Source organism: Medicago truncatula, chromosome 2 (assembly GCF_003473485.1).
Source record: "Medicago truncatula cultivar Jemalong A17 chromosome 2, MtrunA17r5.0-ANR, whole genome shotgun sequence".
NCBI classification, from domain to species: Eukaryota; Viridiplantae; Streptophyta; class Magnoliopsida; order Fabales; family Fabaceae; genus Medicago; species Medicago truncatula.
Genome location: NC_053043.1, coordinates 35368221 through 35392692, shown reverse-complemented (window position 1 = coordinate 35392692; position 24472 = coordinate 35368221). Strand labels below are relative to the sequence as shown.

At 32.3% G+C, this 24472-nt stretch overlaps 3 protein-coding genes across 4 annotated transcripts; 2 read left to right on the top strand and 1 right to left on the bottom strand.

Annotated features, from left to right (window-relative positions):
- Positions 1-1499: 1499 nt before the first annotated feature.
- On the bottom strand, positions 1500-4016 carry LOC11440760 (cold-responsive protein kinase 1). Of its 2 annotated transcripts, XM_003595961.4 has the most exons (6): positions 3725-4016; positions 3271-3377; positions 2969-3179; positions 2629-2866; positions 2407-2557; positions 1500-2184 (listed from the first exon to the last, which is right to left on the bottom strand). In XM_003595961.4, the coding sequence occupies exons 1-6, from the start codon at positions 3792-3794 to the stop codon at positions 1816-1818; spliced, it is 1146 nt and encodes a 381-aa protein (XP_003596009.2). In that variant the 5' UTR covers positions 3795-4016; the 3' UTR covers positions 1500-1815. The 2 variants fall into 2 exon arrangements, with proteins under 2 accessions (XP_003596009.2, XP_024631932.1); XM_024776164.2 differs by lacking the exon at positions 3271-3377.
- A 6653-nt stretch (positions 4017-10669) lies between these two features.
- Positions 10670-19386, top strand: LOC11438247 (renalase). Its single transcript, XM_003595930.4, has 9 exons — positions 10670-10871; positions 10970-11069; positions 11833-12013; positions 12771-12843; positions 12933-13112; positions 16034-16131; positions 16791-16879; positions 16971-17144; positions 18792-19386. The coding sequence occupies exons 1-9, from the start codon at positions 10685-10687 to the stop codon at positions 18964-18966; spliced, it is 1257 nt and encodes a 418-aa protein (XP_003595978.3). The 5' UTR covers positions 10670-10684; the 3' UTR covers positions 18967-19386.
- A 573-nt stretch (positions 19387-19959) lies between these two features.
- LOC11446770 (photosystem II 10 kDa polypeptide, chloroplastic) lies at positions 19960-22248 on the top strand. The gene is made up of 5 exons (XM_003595933.3): positions 19960-20174; positions 20293-20351; positions 21070-21125; positions 21542-21594; positions 22012-22248. The coding sequence occupies exons 1-5, from the start codon at positions 20027-20029 to the stop codon at positions 22104-22106; spliced, it is 411 nt and encodes a 136-aa protein (XP_003595981.1). The 5' UTR covers positions 19960-20026; the 3' UTR covers positions 22107-22248.
- The last annotated feature ends 2224 nt before the right edge of the window (positions 22249-24472 follow it).

Here is a 24472-nt window from a genome sequence, read left to right as displayed (position 1 = left end):
TTTTTTTGTTTTAAAAAGGTCCCTGACCCCACTTTTTTCCTGACATGGGATGACTTTGGCCACGTCATTAAAAATCTGAAAATTATTTTTTAAAATTAAAAAATCATAAAAAAATTCCAATTTTTTTTTTGAAATATGAAGAAAAAAAATTGGAAATTAGTGTTTTTAAAATCTAGAAATAAATTTTTGAAACTTATATAATCTCATAATTTATAACTTTTGAAAATATAAATTAATTTTCAGAATTAAAAAAAATGAATTTTTGAAAATTTAATTTTCAGATTTTTGAAAAAAAAATCTTTTTTTTAATTAAAAATCAAAAATTTAATTTTCAGATATTTTTATTTTTTTAAGATTTTTTTAACTTAAAAAAAATGAATTTTCAGAATTTTAAAGGAAAAAAATTAATTAAAAATCAAAAAATTTAATTTTCTGTGTTTTTTCCGATTTTTAATTTTTTTTATGATTATTCTATTTATTTTCGGATTTTTTAATTTAAAAAATGAATTTTTAGAATTTTGAAAAAAATAAACAAAAATTAATTATGTGGCATGCCACGTGGCCAAAACCATGCCACTTCAACTGAATAGTGGGGTCAGGGACCTTTTTAAAGCAAATTTTTTTTTTTACAGGGATGTTTTTAATTTTTTTTTTACAAGGACGAAAATCAAAACGCGTCCAAATTACAGGGACGGATTGCATATTTAAGCATAGATTAATTTTACTTATTCAAAAAGAAAAAGAAATGTAGTTAGGTTCTTACGGTCATTTGATCAAAATAAGACAATTTAGATTTTTATATAGTTTTTATTTTTTAAAAATTTGAAAATTTTGACTTTAAAGTATGAACCATCCGATCTCGAATGAAAAATTATGATTTAGTGGCTGCATGAAGTCAGGGGTGTCAACCACACATAATCTCGATTGCAAAGGTTGTTTCCTTGCTTACAATGTTTAACATTTGGAATGAAGTGTGAGCCACGTCTCTTGTGATCAACTGGAGTAACAAGTTACTTCCATGTATTTTGAATATAAGTAAAAAATAGAAAAGGGAAATATATTGTTATCAACCATGGCCTTCATCATGATGTTCAATCCTTCCACCGCCAATAAAAATAGAAAGAGGATTGCCTTGACACAAACCTCCTTCAAGCGAAAATTCATCAATAATATTATAACTACGTAGATTAAATTTGAAGAATTCATGTAAACCTCCCAAAATCCTCCAAAATTCTCCATCAATACAATTTTTGAGTCCCCAAATGAGTGGATTTTGTATTATGAGAAAAAATGATTCTTTCTCAATGTCATCTATTTCTTCCACTTGATCTTTCATTTTTTTCAAACCCCTCCCCTCCCTTCCTTCCTAAATCGCAAACAAAGCCTAAGTCTATTTGGTCTAGAAGGGCTTTTCTCATTTTTTATTTTGAGAATTTAGTAGAGTATTTTTTACAAAGAAATAATGAAGAGGAAAGTAACACAACACAACAAAAAGCAGAGAAAAAAATATCTTCAAATTATCATTGAATATTTACACAACCTTACATTTAGAACTTGGAGGAACTTTTCTCACCTCCAAAACCACTTCAGATGTACACATTCGGAAAAAAAAAAACACAGTTTTTGAGCCATTAAGATGTGTATTTCCGGACAAAAATGCAATTGTTATCCCGTCCGGAAATACACATCCAAAGGCTTTTTATCACTCCCTAGTCATGAAGCCTTACCAAAATATATAAAAGAAAAACTAACATAAGTATGGAAAGATTTCAAAATTTATATGAGATATAAGCCTAAGCAAATGAATTAAGAATTTTAATTTAAAGATAAAGCATTGTAAAAGGTTGTAGTTGCTGCTGATGTAATTGTAGTGTCCTCATGCTCTGAGGCAGAGGATGTATTGTAGGAAGTCTTCATATCAATTATACTTTCTTGTTTATGTTTAACTTTGAGGTCCATAAGATCAGAAATTAAGGCAGGTTTTGTCATCATACTGTCGTCAACTTCCATTTCTCCGGTAAGCATCTTTACCACAGAAGACATGGATGGCCGGCGCTTTGGAGATTCTTGAGTGCAAAGAAGGCCAATCTTCAGAAACTTGCAGGCCTGCTCGGCATCGAATTCCCCGTTTAGTGATGTATCTATCAGTCCAACTAATTCCTTTCGCTCGTAAAGTTCCCATGTCTGTAAGAATAAAAGTTTAGATAATAGTGTAGGTCTAGAAATTTCAGATAATTCTTTAGAGTATGATCATTCTTATCAAATGAAATATTATGCAAAGCTTATACAACAAAGATTTTATTCAAATACACTGTCAGTGTAAAAAAAATTATGTTGTCAATCAATCATAATCGTGACATCTTGAAAAACATTGGAATTCAATTATAACTGTTTATAAAGTCATACCCTCTCTAGAATGAATTGTTCTTCCGTTGGCAGTCGCGAATTTGTGTTACGTCTTCCACTGACTATTTCTACAAGGAGGACACCGAAACTGTAAATGTCTGCTTTTCGTGTAAGCCTTCCCCCTATTGCATACTCCGGTGCCAAATAACCTCTGAAATAGACCATGCGTCAGATAATTTCAGACACAATAACTCATCAGAAACCGTGAATTACAATACTTACAATGTTCCTGCTACACGTGTGCTGACATGAGTCGCGTTTGCAGGCATAAGCTTTGCAAGACCAAAGTCGGAAATCTTGGGTGTAAGGTCTTTGTCAAGGAGAATATTGCTTGCTTTTATATCCCTATGAATGATAGGAGGCCTAACTTCTTCGTGTAGAAAGGCAAGCCCGCGTGCAATGCCAACACATATTCTACATCGCGTTCGCCAATCAAAGTAGATACTACTGTGACCTCCGCCTGAAGACAAGGTGAAAAAATTGATGAAAATATTATCTAAGTAATTTTGAGAATCAAAGACAAGACAATAAAGCATCCATGAATTTAGAAAAATTTATTTACCTAGAAGAGTTTGTGAAAGGCTATTATTCTCAAGGTAATTGTAGACTAATATCCTGTTATTTTTTTCAACACAACAACCATATAACTTAACCAAATTTTCATGCTCTACTTCGGAGATCACGTTAATCTCTGTCAAGAACTCCTTCACCCCTTGTTTTGATTCCGCTGAAAGAACTTTTATAGCAGCAAGTTTTCCATTTTTCAGTCGTCCCTGATCATCCACACCGCAATACAATTAAGGTTCGTAATCATCGATAATAAAAGCAACGAAAAAACAACGATAAGATAGTAGTCTAGATTACCATGTAGACAGAACCAAAACCACCCTCTCCAATTTTATTGGCAAGACTAAAGTTATCAGTGGCATTACTTAGTTCTTTGTAGGTATAGATTTTAACATTGTGAATGCCTGAAATATATGTTCAAAAGTATATTCATTAAAATCTAATACTAAAAATAGATTTCATTTTTCAATGTCTTATATCATAAATATCAACTAGTCAAATTTAAAAACTACAATAATACAACTGTTAGAATAACAACTCTAGTTCACAAAGTAAAGAGATATATAAAACACAAACAGAAAACACAGGAAATTTGATAATAGATTTCGGTCAATTGTGTCCACGTCTCCGACTATAGAGTGGTTGCATGCCTACTATTCAAGGTTAGGGTTAAATACTGCGGTTTAGCTTACAAGATTACCCTTGAAACGCTAGCTCGGTCTTATCAATTGTAATTTGTTAGTTTTCTTACCTTCATCATTGTCTGGATTTTGTCTTGAAGAAGACGATGTCTTGCTAAATAAGCAAGGAAAACAGGTCATGATGGAATGATGTATCAGAGAAGATGATGCAAATATTTCAGGCTTTAAAAAAGCATACTCACCTCAGATGAAGGTTGAAGTAAAAAAGAAGAGAAAGAAAGAGAAGATTTTAGAGAAGAGAAAATGTGATGAAGGGGTTAAAATTCAATGTAAATAAGTACGTAATAAGGGACCATGAAGGTATGTACACGCCTACATTAGCTTTGAAATTTCTCACTTTCCTTTTTACCTTTTCAGACCATCGTGTCTGCTTCAAAAATTCTGCCTCACCTATCTTCATACTATATTTCTCGATTTCATAAGGTTTGCCAATAAAAAAATCATTAAAAGTGTGAGTTTCATAAAAGTGTTTTTTTTCCTTTTCAAGAACTCAAAATAATTTACTGAAATTGATATTGAAGAACACGAGACTTTGAAAGAAACACTTTTCAATGTCCCTAGCAAACCACCAGATCAATCTAAATAGGCCGAGTCATAAAAGTTACATTATTTCAAAAAAAAGAAAGTTACTTAATTTTTTTTTATCATTGAAGCAAAATATGTTTGAGTTACATAAGTGTGATGTGTTATAGTGGGAGCCAATTAATAGTAGTTATGGAACCAAGTTCGAGTTTCATACAAACTCACCACATGAGATGCTTTAAGAGATTACGTTATATTTTACCTTTCTTTTTAACGATAACCTTATATTTTTCATGACATTATATGTTTCACATATTCTCATCATTATGGTGATATCCTCTATGATCAAACTTCAATGTTTCACAAGTATGTTACGATGATCTAAGACAAAAAGTCTTAATCAAGATTGACATATTTGCATCATTTCGGAAAGAAAATAGTTGTGCAAACTTCCTAACTAAGTTAGAAGTTTATTCTAGCATTGATCTCATGATCCACCGCTCCTCCTTGGTCGGTATTTCGGACCTCTTCTTGGTAGACTCTGTCCGAACTTGGTTCAGTAGAGCTTAGTTTTTCTTTTTGCTTTGTTTTTTTCTTGTTTTTTTTTTCTTTTGACTTTTTAACCAAAAAGGGGTTTTCTACCATTGTCAAACATTATATTCTTCGCCAAAGTCCAACCACGCCTTCGCCAAAGTCCATCTCCGATTCAACCTTTAATAGTGAATTTTTACATTATTCTACGTACTAATGAAATTAACATCTGTTTGTTAAAAAAAAAAAAATGAAATTAACATCTAATCCAAAATATTTATATCTTTTAAAAAAAATTATCTTTTCTATAAAGTAACTAAATCTCAAGTATCAAATTTTTACAATACTATACAACCAACACTATTTATTCATATCAAACATAACACGAGTTTATATTACGGTATACATTTCTTCCGGAAATTTTCTATATGTATCATGTACAATTTTATAAAAAGTGAGATCTTATACAATATTTTTTATGAGCGAATAGATAATAAAGTATTTTTATTTTGGGTGAATAGATAATAAATTAAGTTTATCCTAAAAGCATAAAATATAACACTTAATTTTTTTGATCAAGAAAATATAACACTTCACGTATAAACAAATATTGTATATCGTTTCTTAAAAAAAAAAAAAAAAAAATAGTGTATATTTTACACCTAAAAAAAATGCTGTGTATGTGAAATTGAATAGTATAAAAGTTTGAAAAACAACTAATTAATATACTCCGTACTACTCGTATAAAAAAATTCCTTTCTTCCAAAAGAATTAAGTTGGTCAAAACACCCATGTTTGACAATGCAAATTGCTTTTTAATTTGTTATTGTTGAATGTTTAACATTAGTTTAGATCAACAAACCCATGTTGTGGTTGGCTTGTTGCAAGTGGAATGTATGTTCTGTGCATTTGTCAAACCTAATATTCTACTTTTGCATGTCATGAATTTGAAAATATAGAATAGTTAAGTTAAAGTCAAAAAAACGGTTGATTAATTAAATAATGCATAATAAGGTTATCCTTAACAAATTTTGTAATACGTACGTTATTGACATTCCGTCAATCTTACACCAATTTTTTGAGATAGTCAATCTTCCAACATATCCTTGATAATAATTAGTATTATTATATTATAATAAAACTAGTTTTTTCTTTATTGAGATTAATTGGTTTCTTTAATATATATAACCTTCAAGTTTTGTCTAAACCATATTAGAGATTTTTATTTTTTTGACTAAACCATCTTAGTGATTTAAAGCTTGAGAAATTTAATAAAACTAGTTTGCATTTTCTTTGGTTTAAAATAGAACGGAAAGATCGGTTACACCGTTAAACAAAGTTTTTTTTCTTTCTAAAAACTAAACTAGCATATCTAAATTGGTGGCTGGGAGAATCGAATATGAGATATTGAGGAGGACACTTCAAAGTCTCAAATAAAGTTGACAAATGTTGTTTTGTTGATGTTATTAAAAAATACAAGAATTTATATTATATTTGTTATATCGTTTTAAGATAAGTATAGTTTGTTTTCCTTAAAAAAGAATTTATATTATACTCGTTATATTGTTTTTTTTTTCAAGATAAGTATAATTTGTTTTCCTTAAAAAAATATATAGTTTGTTACAATATAAAATTATATGTGAGACTTAACCAACTTCATTAAAATTAGGAAACAGATAAGTATTCCTCGTGAAACAAACTAAGGTTATGAATTAAGTATTCTTTGTCAAACCCTTACATATGAACTAAGTATTCAAGAACATTGTTTGTTTATAAGCACAGAAGCACACGATCAACCTTGCACATCCTCTCTCTCTTCCGCAATAACGATGGCCGTAAAAAAGGTTAGAAACCACATATCTCAAGATCTTGCATTATTAGTTTTGTCAAAACTTCCTTTAAAATCTTTGAAGCGTTTTGGATGCGTAAATAAAACATGGTCTCTCTTATTTGAAAACCCTAATTTCATCACCATGTTCGGGGATAATTTCATATCTATTTATCACTCGTACTACGATGATACATCATTCATCCTACACCAGTTTGTCTATAAAGCTCACATTAGGTCCTATTTGCACTTACTGTCTAGTCGGAGCTTTGAGAATAGACTCAAATTGGACTTGCCAACTCCACTTCAACAGGAGGACCCTGTCCTTTATATTTGGGGTTCTAGCACTAATAACGGAACCCTTTGCCTTTCCAATGGAAATCATAGTAAACTTGTATTGTAGAATCCAACAATAGATGAAGTCAATGTCATTCCTCCCAGTCCAATGGAGTCTGTGTCACCTTATTGGAGCTCTTTGATTTGTTTTTATGGATTTGGTTATGACTGTGTTAGAGATGACTATAAGATTATTAGGCGTCTAGCTTATTTTCCATTAAGTGAAGAAGATCTTCTTTATCTCAATCTACTAGAAGATGCGCAATCGGAGGAAAAAATATTTTATGATGATGTATGGGAGATTTATAGTTTAAGATGTAACACTTGGGAAAAACTTGATGTCGATCTGCCTCTGAATTCAATAGAAGATATATTATATTCAAAAGAATATATATTATACACGAATGATGGAATTTGTCATTGGTTGAGTAAAAATAATGATCAACTTTGGTTGGTATCGTTTGACCTTAGCAGCTATGTGTATTTTACAACGAACACGCCCATACCCACAACAGATCCCAGTTTTGATTATGGTATGGTGGCACGATTGGTGATGTTAAATGGGTCCATCGCTTTGATCTCTTGGTATGTAGGCAAGACTACCTTTGACATATTAATTTTAGGTGAACTTGGTGTGAGTGAATCATGGACTAAACTCTTCACTATTGGACCTTTGCCCTCCTATATTCAGGAACCTATTGGAGTAGGGAGGAATGGTGATATATTCTTTCAAAAAAAAGATAAAAAAATAGTCTGCTATGATTTAAGTACACGCATGGTTGAGGAGGAACTTGGTCTTGAAGAAGCACCATCAAATAGAATAATTTACAAGAAAGAGTGGTTTGACAAATCCAATAACAGATTAGTTGGTTTTCTTGTTCTAAACTAAGAGATTTACGATTCTGTTTATTAGGATCATTTTACCTTGAATAATAAAAAGTGGTTTGTAAATCACTCATTATCATAATTATGGTTATGCAGCATTTGAAAAATCAATAAAGCACTCTATAATTATGAATATTGTTGCTTTATAAATTATATATTGAAAGTCTGTTATCTTTCTATTTGAAAGTATACGTTTGACTTGATGAAAATATCATGTTATTTGAAATGCTTCAAACAAAGATGTTTAACTGATTGTTTTGCCGAATGCAAATGAATGATCCAAACTCAACTATAGGAAACATATATTACAAAGAAGGAGTCTCAGTAAAGTCTTGATTTTGTAGTGTATGCTTTCTATAGATTCTAACATTTGCGCCGTGTTCGATTTTGCTAGAATATTCTCTTTTCATACTCACAAGTTCCATGAACATTGATCATTTGATCTTCATTTCTATGTAATGGACCATTCTAAACGATTTTCATGTGCCTAACGTCCACATTTTTTTTCCTTCTTATTTCAATGTGTGTATACAACAATTATGTTCGGGAGCCTAATTGATCTTAGTCTAAATGAACTATACTCATAACTCCAATTGAAAAATATATAGTTTGATGCCTAAGCCTGATTTGTTGTACCTTAAAATAGATATAGCTTCTCAAATGAAAACCCATTTTGTGTCTAAGCATATCAGCAAACAAATATTCTGAATTCAGAACCTCAAAGTGTTGTCCTTGTGAAGTATGACAGGATCTGTATATGTACAATAAACTAAAAGAGGTGTGACCGAGTGACAGATAAGCCAATAGTGATCTATGAAATGAAAATGTTCATTCTGTGATAGAAACATATACCAGTGAAGCTTATCAGAAAGAACAAAAGCACATAGAAAGAACAAAAGCACATGACATGACAAGACAAATTATTACAAATGAGCTCCTTACCCTACCAACTCTCACACAAAATGATTAATCAATAATCATTTCATGACATATTACATTAGCTCATGTGGCATATTGATTTGTATTACAAGTGCATTCAAAGTTCAAACACATAGTACCCTACAAATGCAACCACCCAAGAGTTCATAATACAATATAATTATCAAGAAAATAGTGAAAGATAATATTTCACAACCTCATTCTTCTTGTTTGAGTCATCTTCTTAAGCTTGCTCATTGTCACCGGGGAGTGAAAGCATAGACTCTCTGTACATGACCACTTCGGATCCACATCCATCATTGTAATAGCAGCGATGCTCTAGCAACTGTCCTTTGTCATAATACTTCACCAATTCAGTACCACCATCCGTTCCAATAATATCACCACCTATTGTAGAGCACATTGGGGCAAAATACTTATTGGAAATGCCATCAATAGACAGAACAAGAGTCTTATTGAAAATTTAGAGGGGGCACATGCCCACATTCTTTTGGTTGTGCATCCGTCCCCCCTGGTAGAAGGATATGAAAGTTTACCAATTGGCTTGCATTCCAAGTGTTTATTATCAGATATAAAAAATATATGCAATACTTCCTTTCACAAATGAAAATTCCTTTCTCAGAGGGTGCTACTTCAAGGCATAATATGTAAATGCACCTCGATCTTTAATTTTTAAGGAGGAATCAAAGATGAATTTGATTCTTGAACATTCCATCAAGCAAGTTTCAACTTTACTAATAAGAAAACAAGTTTGCTTGTGAAAAATCAGTAAAAGAGTGGGGAAAAATGTTGTTTTGACTTAGATGACGGATAAACTTGGTGCACATGTTTATGCAAAGTGATAGAGAGTGCAATAAAAGAGATAGAGCTCCTAGATTGTATTTAGTGAAAAAGAACCATGATAAGATTTGGTAGAATGATTTAGTCTAAAGTGAAGGAAAAAAATGCGGTCTCTCATGGACTATTATTATACCTCCATGGATCAAATTTATTAGGACCCAACGTTTCAACGCACTTGAACAAGAAAAATTATTACTTCTATGATTTGTTCGCTTTCAAAAATATTGTAAATTATAAATATACTAAAATGTAAGTATGAATATTTTAAATTATAAGAAATGTTTTAAATTAAATATAAAATTTCATAAATTAATATATGATCAAATAAGTCGTCCTTATGAGCTTAGCTCAGTTGTTAAGGATAATGCATAATATATGTAAAGTCCGGACACCAATAAAAAAAATGATCAAATAAGTTTGTGGTCCTAAAAAATATAGCATATCAATGATTTTTTAAATGCGTTCGGTCAACATTTTTTGTCATTGCTTTTAAATCAATTAATGTTTTTAAACAAGCGGTCATGTTTAAAATATTTGAAAAATATATCTTCCAAAATTTAAGAATTTTTTAATAAGGATTGAATTAATTATGAATTTTTTAAATAACCGTTGATGCTTAAATATTCATATTCAATTCATCTTTTGTTAAAATATTTAAATTTTTGTTAGAAAGATTCTTACAATATTATAAACACGTATGAAAAAAATTATTAAAAAATATGAGTGATACCCATAATTATGATAATATAATAAAAAGTTATGTTATTTCAACATCCATTTAGATGACAACTTTTGTGACAATCAAAATTTTACAAAGAAAATAATGTATCGGCACAAAAATCAAAGTAACAGAGAGAAAAGGTAAAAACATAATGTGAATGTGAGAGAGAAAGTTGTCACAAAAGTGATCAAAAATGGTTGTTCAAATATCATTATGTTTGAAAATAAAATAAATGCATTTTTAAAGAATAATTTTTAGGTAGAATTTATTTAAAAGAGTAATTGTAATTAGGAAGCTAAAAAGTAATTTGTCCACTTATGATGCATGTAATCTTAATTCTTAATCCAGATGTGATTAAGCTAGGAGGTTAAGAAATTTCAATGATAATGACTCATTGAAAAGAGGGTTATGCAATGCATATACACACCCTCATATTCAATTCAAAGCCACCACCATGATGACTTTTTCCACTGTTACAACTACTTTCCATCTCCTTCTCTCTCTATTCACTTAGTTAGCATGTCTGTTTCAGAATCCAACAGACAAAATACAATGACTTCCACTGTCTTTAAGGTTGCTGTGTTGGGTGGTGGAAGTAAGCTTCATTTTGCACCTCTCTCTTTCTAACCAACTCATCATTTTTTTATTTTATTTTTTTATATATTATGATTATGATTTTTGAAATGGTTGCAGTTTCAGGAGCAGTGTGTGCATCAACTCTTGCTAGAAATGGTGTTTCTGTTACACTCTTTGAGTCTGCTAGAGGCCCTGGTGGACGCATGTCCCAAAGAAGGTTCTTTTCCTATTTTTTTATTTAATGGGATTCTGTTTAATTTTTCTTATATTTCTTTGGTTTAGCATTTTATAGCTGTTAAATTGATGTTGTCGATCGTGGGTCGCAGAAAATAACAGTTTATTCCACTGTATCTTTTATTTGACAATATTTTGTACTAAATAGTGTATCATAACCATTGCGGTGGAGGGATTAACCTTTGCAATTGCGCGTAGAGGTACCTGGTTCGCAAAAAAAAAGAGTGTATCATAGAATGATAGTGATTTATTTAATAAAACAGTGTTTCTTGGACAATTTTATATTATGCATCGTTAGTACGGAATTTTGCAGTTTCTTTCTGTAAGATTTTGGTTTTTTGAAATAACTAATTTGAGTGTTTCTAATTGGTATATTTGATTATTTGTACTGATCATGGGAACCTAGGAAGGTCTTACCAAAGATTTATTGGTCCGCTGGCTTAAGTATTGCAATTGCTCAGTTTAATAACATGTATTGTAGCTGATAATCTCTGTTTGAAATCATTATTTCAATGTTCAATCTTTTAGTATCCATTGTTTTAATGCATGTAATTCAAATATATTCTTCATTTTATAGATTGTCATTGTTTGCTTAAAGAAACAGTGCTTGTATAGAGTGAATAACTTCAGTTTCGAGCATAACACAGTTAAAGTTGGTATTTCCTTCTGAATGTTACTGGAATTCATTTCATTGGCTTAGTTTTAATTTTAAAGAGTCCTAAGTTTCTTATTTTCTGGAAATCTAGAGAGAAAACTGAAGATGGCAAAGAGCTGCATTTCGACCACGGTGCTCCGTTTTTCTCTGTTAGCAAGCCTGAAGTGGCTCGTCTAGTTCAAGAATGGGAGTCGAGGGGTCTCGTAGCTGAATGGAGAGAAAAGTTTGGTTCATTTGATATTCAAACCCTTAAATTTGACAACATAGAGCAGGTTCACAAGTATTCTTCATATGTTTGATTTTTTTGTGTTGTACATAATATGCCATAGATTGATTAAGTAGTACTTTGTGCTTTCAGTAATGTTGGTGGTTATTGGTGTCAATTATTCTGATTGAAAGTTAGTATTATAGTGTACCTTCCTTAGAGTTGTTGACTCTCACCATCATGTTTACAAACATTGCATTAATTTGGATTGGATATATAATTTAATTATTGTACAATTGTCATTCATAATCAAGTCTTTAACTTGTAGAAAGCCTTATGATTTCACAATTGAATCTATTACCTCCCATTTAGTCAAAGGCTCCTCTATTTTTCATCTCACTAATTCTATGAAAACAGTATTGATGCAAATATAATAATTGTGTTTTTTGTGCTAATGACAAGTGGAGTGTGAAAAAAGCAAAATACCCCTCCCCTGCCCATTAAAAAGTTCCTGGCTGGTGAACATACATATCTTTTATGTAGCACCAGCTCGTTAGATTGAAAGCATGTTCGGTGTCCGAAACGAATCATGTCGGTACTCCATTATCTTAAATTATTATTGGTGTCTATGCATGTCAGTGCTTCATAGTATATTTCAGTTGCACCTCGCATATTAGAAAAACATAGATAATCTGGGAAATTTGTCATATGTTCCATTTTCAACATCAGCTATGCATGTACAAGGCATGGCTTGTGACAAAGCCTAGTGCATTCAGGATCAGATTTATTAGAATAGTTTTTTCACTGACTGGCATATTTTTTAGGAAGGACTAAGCAAGAGATTTGTGGGTGTTCCAGGCATGAATTCTATATGCAAAGCATTATGCAACGAGAGTGGTATCTACTTTAATATTTTTATTGATTACTTTTCTTGTTCAGAGTTGACCGTGAATCCAGTGAAAATGATTATTATTTCTTATTATTAGGTGTGGAAAGCAAGTTTGGTGTGGGTATTGGAAGAGTTGAATGGTTGGATGATGAGAAATTGTGGTCATTGATAGGTGTGGATGGACAAAATCTTGGTCAGTTTAAAGGACTTGTTGCATCAGATAAGAACATAGTTTCTACTAGGATTGCAGATGTCACAGGACGGTTGCCACCACTTGGTATGAATATGCTTTCTTTCCTTGGATTTCTTAATCTCTGATTCTCTTAGAAGTTTTATTTTTTTTGTGAGGAAATTAGTTGTATAGAAAGCCATCTAGCTTATATATATTAAATAATTTACTGAAGAAAACTGACAAAAGTAACAAAAGTGATTGGAGAAGGGTAGCCTGTATTAGCCAATTGCTATGCCAATAAGCTTGTTAGGTGCTCCAATTCTTACTTTGATTGAAAAGCATTTTCCAATTTTTTTTTCTTCTTGAATTGCTGATTAGTTATTTTTGAAAGAGTATTGTCGGTGTTGTTAAATAGTGGCTATAGCAGCGATATAGCTTAGCGAAGTTGGAACAAATCGCTATTAATTTGTGATTCCTTATTTAGTACAAAATACTGTCAAATAGAAGCTGTGGCCTGTAGCGACGCTATATTACTCTTGTGTAGCAGAATTTTAACAAAACGCTATTTTCCGCGATTGACAATACTGAATATTGTCTACTATAACATATTAACATGTTGCTAAGAAGAGGATACCAGTGAAGTCAAAAAGAGGCTTTGATGAATAGTCACAACCTGTTTAACTTTATCATCTTTCCTTGATCTTATTGCTGCATCATTTTGATATATTTCATCTGATTTTGGTTATGTCTTATTTATGAAATTGATTCAATGAAAATAAGTTAAAGTTGTGTAGACAGATAGTAATCTAATTGATAGAACTGTAGAACAGAAGAAGCACAGTAAGTAGATTAGAGATGAATAGTCTATCTATGGACGAAATAAATGACTATTTTATGGCATTAGCTGATCCATACTGACCACGGCTTGGTTGTTGTTGTATTGATTGAACTTTTTTTTATCAAAGCAAGAAAATTAAATTGCAAAACAGGAGGAGGCCTGAACCTTATTAGTACATCAGAAAGACCCTATAAAGGAGGCCAAGTCTATCCCTAGCTAAGCCAACAAGAAACAAAGAAATATGCAGGCCAACCATGATGTTGTCAGCTAACACAAATCTATGTTATGTGAATGAGTACAGCTCAAAAGAAAGCTCATATCCTAGATACTGCAAACCTTCCTGTGAGGTAACCTTAACCAACCAGAACCAATGGACTCTTCCAGCACCAGGAAAACTCTCACTTTAGTTGGTGATGTTCTTAGAAATCCCCTTCTTTGATCGGGTTTGTATACAGAGTAGGATATAGGATATCCTCCTCACTAACATCATCTAGGTCATGTGACCCCTCCAAAGACTGATCATCAGAGGCTAAATCACCCCAATTTTCTTTTAGAATTTCCCCACTTTTTATAGCTGCTGCATTGCTAGAAAGAATTGGCTGAGTTTCAGGAACTATACCAACTGGGTATTTCTGCCATCAGTGCTGTTTGAAACTAATTGAACACCAAAACTTGTGTTATTTAGAGAATTCTCCTTAACCATACTATCAGCCTGTTCAGCCAGCAAGTTACGATGTGCAATAGGATTAGTGTCAGAGTTAATTTCCACAGTCTATTTCTCTGCTTTCTTGCCCTTAGCTATCTCATCTTTTCTAGCTATTTCGGCATTCAAGGCATCCCCAAATAACTCAGGTTATGGAGTTCACTCTTTCTCATACAAGTGCTTCTCCTTGTTGATAGACTTTGCAACCTTAGCAACCCTTTTGGTAGCAGCTGGGGCCTTAGCACCCTGAGTAGGCCTAGACTTAGGTTCTTTGCCCTTATTAAGTTGATTAGCTCATGAATGGTGTGACCAATCTTTTTGCAATTGTTACAAAATTGGCGTTGTTTTTCGTAAACCACCTCCACATTGAAGGCAAAACCTTCCCGTTCCACTAGAATTCTTGCAAGTGACCAAATAGTCTTTTTTTGGTATTCTCATCTATTGAAAGAGGAGTTCCTATGGCTGAAGCAATTTCAATCAGGGTCTTATCCCTCCAATACTCTTGAGGAAGATCTAATAAACGGATCCAGAGTTGAGTATGTGTTTGAGTTTGATTCATAGGGTTAAAATCATTGGTCCATTTCATGAACCTTAACAAACCAGGATTTAGGTTTACAACCCCTAAAGCCCAAATTTTTCTCATATCTTCTATGGAATTGAATTGAAACTCATAAAACCCTTTACCAATTAAAATAATTTTCCAATTTGTTCCTTCTTTCCAAAATAAGGATAGCTTCCGATGCAAATACCTCGTCATCAATGGCGGATTTCCTTTCTGCAGAGATTATCTTCCGTGAAGATTTCTCTTGCACTCTTCAATTCCCTTTTTATATTTCGATTGTGTGATCTTAATGCGAACCGAATCACCACTAACGGACTTCGCTGGTAAGGGGCAGACCGGAAAATCACCGGCATTCGAGAGGGCTTGTGCAAACGATTTCGATTGCTCTGGAAACATCGCCGGAGCAACCGCCTCTGACGGGGCAAGAAACGGCCATGGTCAAACCATTATCAGTAAAGCTTCGGTTGAATAAGAGAGAAGAGAGAGAGAGATCCAGACAAAACAACCGCTTGGAACAACGTTCCACCGGGGAAATAGCAAAGAAGCAGATTCACACGGAGGAGGTTGAAGTACGTTTGTCGGAGAAAGAGTTTTCAGGGAGCAAAATTGATGGCGAAATCGCCTTCGGTGAAACCTGACGAAGAGAAAGCACCAGAAATGCCCGGAAATGGGACCGGAAAGATGGTCGTTACGGCGGAGAGAGAAACCATTACGGTGGACGGAGCAACTCATCGATGACTAATAATGGATCACTTTAACGCTTAACTTACAATTCAGTATTGTATCATTATTTTAACCATCACAATTTTCTGTTAGCTTATGGTTGTTTGTATAGATTGAACTTGAATTTTAACTTGATGAACAGAACGTATGAAATATATTTTGATGTTTTACACTCGCCTACGAAATTTGTGAGGATGCAGATTTAAAGTTGTTGCCTGAGTTGTCAGAAAAGTTGCACAATCTTCCTGTTAGGCCATGTTTCGCAGTTATGCTGGCATTTGCAGAGCCTCTGTCAACGGTATGATTATGCTATACAACTCTGAGCTTCGTTATATTCTATAGTTTGCAAATACGTGAGTTTTACATGGTTCATTTGATTTTGAAACCATTTCATCTCATGCTTGGTTTTGGCGTGATGATTCTTTATTTCTTTTTTAACTGTGAAGATTGATGTCATATTTGTTCTTCATTTTTTCATTCATGAAATTATGAAGCTTGGTTTCCTGTTTGAAACAACTGAAAATAGCTTGGCAGGAATAAATTTGTGGTAATTTTTGTAACTCGCAAATTCATAAAATATATAATGTGAATTGACTATTACAATGTAAAATATGGGATGTTTGTCCTTATTTTGTCTGTGTAAGATTGTTAGTAAAAAGAAGGCCTCCCATTGTGATTAATCCAAGAGGGCATGAGACAAAAGTTATGTAGCGGTTATGAAATGGGACAGAAGTTAGCAGTTATTGTATTTTATGTAGTTATAAAAGTAGCTTATGTATAAGCACTTATATGATAAGCACTTATGTTTTAAGCGCTTAATTATTTTGTTTATCCAAAGAGGGCTATAATTAAGTTAAGGCTTAGTTGACTATTTTTAATCTTCCATATAGGAGTAGGACCATTTATTGTGGTATAAAATCAAGGATCTTAATCTACAAAATTCAATTTTATGTTCAGATTCCAGTTAAAGGCTTCTCAATTAAAAATTCTAAAGTTCTAAGTTGGGCTTACTGTGATAGCAGGAAGCCAGGCCGTTCTACTACAAGGTATTCGTTTAATGTCGCATTACTCGATCATATATGTATATATTGTTAGTTCAGTTTTCATTGCTTACAGGTTGACATCCTTATTTTACAGTGAAAGATGGGTTCTTCATTCAACAGCAGAATATGCAGAGAGTATAATTGCTCAAACGGGACTCAAGAAACCCTCAGACGTTACATTGAATAAAGTGGCTGAAGAGCTTTTCCAAGAATTTCAAAGGACAGGGACTAAAATATCACAGCCTTTTTTCAAGAAAGCCCATAGATGGTAAGTCAATCTTGGTTGAATGCTATTCCCATGTCATGGACATACATAATATTTCTAGCTAGCATTACATTTGATTGTTAGAGCCTTGAGAGAACTATCTCAAGTTCTAGACTATAGCTTATGTAGTATCTAGCACAACACTTTACTGGATAGTGGATGTTGATTCATCCGTAATTATCTAAGTATATACCTAAGTGCACCCGGTCCAAAACATGGATCTCTTTGTTGAACTTACTATAGCAAGTTAAGTAAGTTGAAAAGGTGAAGTGCTTTGTGTCCGTGTCCATGGAGGTCAAAACCAAAATCTAGTATTCCAAGTGCCAGTGTTTGTTTCACTCATTGAATCAAATAACGGGCAAGCCTCCGAAATGTGAAATGTTCCTACACTTGGTGTTCATGTCTATCAGAGCTGCTGAGACAAATGCTTTGCTCAAGATGTTTGCTTTTTATTAACAGATGGACCCATTTTGTAAATTTAACAATCATGGTTGAGCACTATCTGAAAAGATTTTGGAGTAAATTCTGTCTTCGTCATTTCGTGAAAAAGAGAGATAATCATCTGTATTAAACATTCTGCACATAACCTATAATCATAGTTCAGTTGAAACATTCGAAATCAAAATAGTAACAGAATTTACACAAACCCCGAATAGAGTGAGCCAAACGCAGATGACCCAAAGAATAAGGCAGTAGAATCAAGCCAACATCTATGCTTGACCTGACTTTCTCAATAGAAAAACCTAACTCTCTTAAAGCATCACAGAACAGCAATAATGAACAGAAAATTCCAAACTCGTGACATTTTAAGCTATCGAGTCTCATCGCTGAAAGTAAATCCCAAACTCATGACATTTTAAGCTTTGAAGTCTGGCTTACCAACCATCCTGAATAGCAATCGAAAGATAATAAGAAGTTTGGATCCTTCATAAGCCAGAGAAAGCTCTGAGCTCCAATTGAAACAAACAATACCACACGAATGCTTATCACAGATCTCTCTTCAAAATCATATAGAGAACTCTACATTATATCTCCCTAACCAACCAGTTATTGACGAACTCTACTCAAACCACTCACCACGGTCTAAGATAAGCATATAATAATTACTGCCTAGTTAGTGGAAGAATACTAACTTTTCAGATAGCTCTACAAACTGAATTGGTGTAGGATATGACTTGCACACAGAAAGGGCTATTATTTATCAAATTATACTTTTCTAACTACTTTGTTCTGTTTTTTTTTTTTACTTTAACATTTAAAACCAAAGAGAATAAAAAAGAAAAATTACTAATACTATTATTTGATGCATATTTATGTCCTGTTTGGATAAACAACTTAATTAAGTGTTTACAGCATAAGGAATTACCAAATAAGTACTTATGTCTAAGCTATATCTTTAACAGAAGATAAAATAAGGTTAAATTGTTTTCACATAATCTATAAGCTGTTTTCATCAGCTATCTTGGAGAACTTATGGAAATAAGCTGAAAAGAACTTATGAACATGTCATAAGCTGTTTTTGTTAGTTCTCCCGAACTGTCTTGAAGTCGAAGTGCATATATAAGTAAATATGCTCAAATAAGTCAATCCAAACATGGTCTATAAGAGAAGTTGAGAACTATTTTGTAATAATGTTGGTTGGTATTGTAGGGGAAGCGCATTTCCAGCTGCTAGTATTGCCCAAGAGGAAAAATGTCTCTGGGACAGAAACAAGAGACTAGCCATTTGTGGTGACTTCTGTGTTAGTCCCAATGTTGAAGGTGCCATAGACAGTGGATTGGCAGCAGCTTTAAGGCTTAAAGATATTAGTTCCAGCTGTTTATAGTTGAAAGATTGAAGCCTTGGAACATTATCTTTTCTACTTCTCCAAACTTGGGTGTGAATTTAATCTGGTTTACTTTTTCCTGAGAAAACTTGTTTAATATTTTTTCAAGACATGGTTGTATTATACTAAATTACGGTGGACCAAAAGCTACATATTGGAGGTTCTAAAAATTACGGTGGGAGAACTATAAATTCACGGCGGCGATTGCTCACGGCTCAACCAAGGCTAGTCTACTATAGCTATGAATTTGTGATCATGATATTGTTGAAAATGCAAGTCTTGAGTTAAGTGATGACAATGTATGTGTAAAGATTTGCACACTCGCTGTCTTAAGGTTTCATTATTATGCTGTCTAATATGATTTGTTTGGTTTGTAATGACTTATCTCATTTGGTACTAATTAGTTATGTTTTATTGGACTATGAGACTTTTAAGAAAAGGAAAAACAAATAACACAAAAACTTTGGCATACAAAACTCAGTATTCAATTATCCATTATATCAAGGCTTGTGGTTGTTTTTATTGATTTTTGTGTCAAATTTCCCAATTGTTTACATAAAAAAGAAGATATGTATGCAACTAATAATTCACTAATTCCATCATTAATCTCAAAACTCATCATATTAGTCCCCTGAATAGACAAATTTTTGTAACATTATTTGAGATCCAAAAAAGTTCTCTACGAATTTTATTAATTAATTCTTTTTGTATAATTATATCTGATATTTTTAATGGAAAGTTAAAACCTTTGTACCAAAAACATTTCCCCTTTCACATATTTTTTCTGCTGGATAATAATTAAAAGAGGTAATATCCACGTCTGATCCCTCAAGATGAGTTTGAGGATTTTGTTTGTTTTCATCTGCCAAAAAATTCATTGGTGAAAATTTAATCTCATTATTTTAAGATAATGTTTGCAATACCATATCCTTCATATACCATAAATTACATGCCACGTGGCACAAACAAAATCACAAATCCATGGTGTCTACTCTATAATATTATCACATAAAAAGACCTTGTTTTGTTGCCCATACCAATTACCAAAAAAGAATTTGAAATGGCATCTTCAGTTATGGCTTCTGTGAGTTTGAAACCAACTCCTTTTAGAGTTGAGAAATCTTCAGTTAGAGGACTACCTGCCCTTTCAAGACCCTTCAAAGTTGTTGCTAGTGGTGTCAAGAAGATTAAGACTGACACACCTTATGGTAATTCATTACCACTTTTTTTTCTTAGTTCAATTACATGCATGCAATTGCATACATATATATTATTGTTGATTATGATTATTTTATACACTTTCTAATTTTTTTAATATGATTTTAGGAACTGGAGGTGGCATGGCCTTGCCCGATGGAAAAGATGCTTCTGGCAGGAAACAAAAGGTGTGTTTAATTTTATTTATTTATTTATTTTGGTGGAATTTTATGTAACATATATAATAGTATAAAATATATTAACATAGGCTTGTGGTTGAATTCAAGTATTTAACTTAATAAACTTTCTTTGAAATAACCATAACCATAAGTCAGATTTTAGTTATCTTTTGATCAAACTACGGATTATCAAGATTTATTTCCATGGGAATGCCAGAGGGTTAAAACCAAAAAAATCTTTAACTGATATAGTAATTTATTCAACTTTTGGATTTGGCCTCTTGATCTACAATTTCTCTCTTCTATCTAGTTTCTATCTAAAGTATAGGAAAATTTATCATTATAGTCCTTAACATCTTAACCACATAGGCTAATTAAATGGATTTCACATGATTCAGAGATTAAGTAGAGAGTGATTCTTAAGGGATTAAGTTGAAGATTTATTGTTTAATTTAAACACTTATTTATATAGGTAGTAAATACAATTTATGAATATGCATAATTTTTTTTTTATTTTTATAAAGTTTCTCACAAGATAAAGTAAAGTGGATTTTATATAGGATCTAATGAAATACATTAAAGGAAAAGAAAATATTAATTAACTTAACTTTCATGTTTATGATAACTAGAACATTGTTATCTATTATTTGAGTGTCCCTTATACTTTTGGGCTTTCTAGTTTTCATCTCTTCTCATCTTCTAACTTCTGAATTTCAAATTTATTCAGGGAAAGGGTGTTTACCAGTTTGTGGACAAATACGGTGCTAATGTTGATGGATACAGGTAACTTACTTTCATTTTTTCTGAATTCTAGGTCCAGTTTTGTTTACATATTTAATAACATAGTTAAGTGAAATAATTATTTAATGAGAGGAACTCATCTCAATTATACAATCATGATATAGGTGGTCAAAATTATAACAATTTTTTTTTTTTTTTTTGAATTTGAATCAAACTATTATGATTTATGATCATTAATGCATTATTATGTAATCAAGACTAATGTCTCTCATATTTGGTCTGATACTCTAGTAGCTCATACATATAAAAAAATAATTGGAGTTCAATTTAATTAAGTAAGTAATGTCTCTCATGTTATGGATATTGATTTTAATTTAGTAACTATTTTCATTCAATTATATAGACTTTGACCTACTTATTCAAAAATCAAAATGTAATTTTCCTGTTTTATTATGCAGCCCTATCTACGAGCCAAAGGACTGGTCTCCAACCGGTGATGTCTACACTGGAGGTAAGAAACTTCTTTTTTTGGGTAACTTTGATGTCTTAAAATTGACTCCAAAAGATAAAATAGCATGAATTGTAGGGATTACTTGTCCTCTAAAGCAATGTATTAATAACTGGATCAGCCGATCAGTTCAACTAGTTGAACTGAATCAACTACTTCACCGGTTCGGAACTGAGTAATTCGTTTTAACCGATAAAATAAGTATACTGATGAGCATACCTATTGTTGATGTTATAATATGATTATGAATGTGTTAGAATATTAACTATTGTTTACAAATTACAATTGTTTTGAGAGTCATGTTATCAACTCTTTCAAAACCGTGTTGGTTATACAATGATTTTCTTGATTCTAATTTAAATTCAAAAGAACAATTTTTTTTCCTAGCAATAGTATGATAACAAATTTTATTAATTGCAGGTACGACTGGTTTGGCTATCTGGGCAGTAACTCTAGCTGGTCTTCTAGCTGGTGGTGCACTCCTTGTCTACAACACAAGTGCTTTGTCACAATAGACTCTGCTAAGTTGATTATTTGTGTTTCAATATTCCATGTAGCTCTAAAAATGAAGGATATACTCATCAATTACTTGTGGACATAGTTCCTTCTGTTCTATAAATATTGTGTGGATTTGAAGAAAAATCTTTGTTTATATAACCATGCATCTCTCTATAGGTTCACCAAAATGTTTATCAACATGTTAATCCATGAACAGAAAACATGCATTGTTTATAAGTGATGGTCTACTCCACTTCTTAAAAAAACAAGTATGAATAATAAAGTATATATGCTTAAAGCAAACATTATCACAAAGATTGTAAAATTTAACATTGACAAAAGCTACATTCCTTGTTCTTTCGAGAAGTGGAGTAGATCATCAATTACAATTACAAATGAGTTCTGAAGTGAAATCTCATTTTGTATAACAGGAAATCAATGAACTAACTTTGAATGAATTGAAGGAAAAAAATCAATATCCTCTGGAAAGCAAAATTGAAACCAAGAAATATCTCAAGAATCAAAACCTCAACAAAGCGTGGATGGAGCAACAAAAATTCAGATTGCAAAAGCTAATAAAAGAATAAAATCATATAGAACTACAATGAACACAATACCTTTGATTAATCAATTTCTTTGAAAATGTGACAAGAGAAAGAGAGGAGAGCTATCTGAGATCTAAAGAGATGAATTTGAGAGAATAAAGAACACAATCAAAGAGAGGGTTCATAGAGAGATGCTCAAGCAAGTGGGAGAGAGTCGGGCAAGTGAGTTCGTACACACGAGAGTCACCGACAGTCTAATGAAATTTGAGTTAGACATGCTCAGATAGGATCAGTGAAATATTCACCATAAATCATTACAAGAACAATTTTCATTTTTGAAGTGATAAAACCTCAAGGGGTCGCTAACAACAATAATCACTCTAACAACCTTAGACATATACTTAATGGCATTGTGACAATCACCACATATTCTCAAATTCTTATAAACCATATCATCGACTGTCCATTCAAATTAAGTATCCCGAATGCAACCGCAAGCTTCTCACTATGGTCATAAAGATTCTCAGCTTTTTCCTCTTGATCAATATCATGAAGAACATGATCAGAGTCAGGCTTATATCCAGCCACTTTTATTTCATCACTCTCAATATTACTTTTGTCTCCAGCAACAAAAGTGTGAACTCTATTTCCCACATGAAGCCAGCTTACAGCCACTGAGTTTTTATAATTCCTCTCTCTTGAATCAATATTTTGATTTTTGAAGCTTCAAAAAAAATTTGATAAGTCATACGTTTTCGATTGCTGTAAACCAAACCCAATATTGCTACGAAATAAATTGGATTTTCAAGCGCTAGCTACCTATAAATACGCCCGCGAATCGCGATCCCATTAGGTATTTCATTCATGCAAACAAATTAACAATGTGTGATTCAATTCTATGCTTTGTTTTTGTATGCAGTTAAAACACTAAACTCATTATAAAACATTTCTATTTTACATGATTAGTTTTTTAAGGGTTCTTTCTTACTTCTTCTCATGCAGGAAACCATCCGCCATCAACATTCGCACAACACAACGATGAAGAAACAACAACTAAATCTTAGCTTTCTCAACTTTATTTATTTGTTGTTTGTTCATTGTTGTGCTGTGTGAATGCTGATGGTTTCTGCATGGGAAGAAGTACGAAAGAACTTTTAAAAAAGGCTAAAATATGGTTTTAGTCCCTGCAAAAAAACAGAAACTAAAACCATATTTTAGCCTTTAAAAAACTAATCATGTAAAACAGAAACGTTTTATAAGTATAAGTTTAGTGCTTTTAACTACATACAAAAACAAAGCATACAATTGAATCACACCATTGATCTGTTAATTTGTTTTCATGAATGGTATACCTAATGGGATCGTGGGCGTATTTATAGCTAGCCAGCGCTTGAAAATCCAATTTGTTTCTTTCCATGAGTGTGTGTGACCCAACAGAAATGAACAATGTGTATTGGGTTTACAACAATCGAAAACATACGACTTACTAATTTTAAGACCGTTTAGAGATATGATTTGGTGATCGAAAAGTAAATTTCTTCTTAATTTTTTTTTTTTTGTGTCACGCATGATTAATTTTTTAATTCCATTTCGTTTAATAAATTTTAATATTTTCTAATTATCAACTTTTATGGGGTAATATTATCAGATTAACTTGGAAGCTCAGTACTCTATGCCCATGGTTATGATCATGAATAAGGAGATTATAGAACAAAGAAAACTATACATTACTATCAATATTACTTATATATGAATAGAAGGTAATTAGGCAACAAACTGCGCCGTTAGATGAACACTTATGTTTTAGTTTATATGTTTTCCTATAGTCTTTAATGGTG

Bases quoted from the DNA above. Each gene is read 5' to 3' on its own strand.
- LOC11438247 (XM_003595930.4), top strand. From the start codon at position 10,685: ATGCAATGCATATACACACCCTCATATTCAATTCAAAGCCACCACCAT. The intron at 16,132-16,790 runs GTATGATTATGC...TTTTATGTTCAG, and splicing joins TTGCAGAGCCTCTGTCAACG to ATTCCAGTTAAAGGCTTCTC. The intron at 16,880-16,970 runs GTATTCGTTTAA...CTTATTTTACAG, and splicing joins CCAGGCCGTTCTACTACAAG to TGAAAGATGGGTTCTTCATT.
- LOC11440760 (XM_003595961.4), bottom strand. From the start codon at position 3,794: ATGACCTGTTTTCCTTGCTTATTTAGCAAGACATCGTCTTCTTCAAGA. The intron at 2,867-2,968 runs GTAAATAAATTT...CCTTGTCTTCAG, and splicing joins CCTTTCACAAACTCTTCTAG to GCGGAGGTCACAGTAGTATC. The intron at 2,558-2,628 runs GTAAGTATTGTA...GGTCTATTTCAG, and splicing joins ACACGTGTAGCAGGAACATT to AGGTTATTTGGCACCGGAGT.
- LOC11446770 (XM_003595933.3), top strand. From the start codon at position 20,027: ATGGCATCTTCAGTTATGGCTTCTGTGAGTTTGAAACCAACTCCTTTT. The intron at 20,175-20,292 runs GTAATTCATTAC...ATATGATTTTAG, and splicing joins TAAGACTGACACACCTTATG to GAACTGGAGGTGGCATGGCC. The intron at 21,595-22,011 runs GTAAGAAACTTC...TATTAATTGCAG, and splicing joins CGGTGATGTCTACACTGGAG to GTACGACTGGTTTGGCTATC.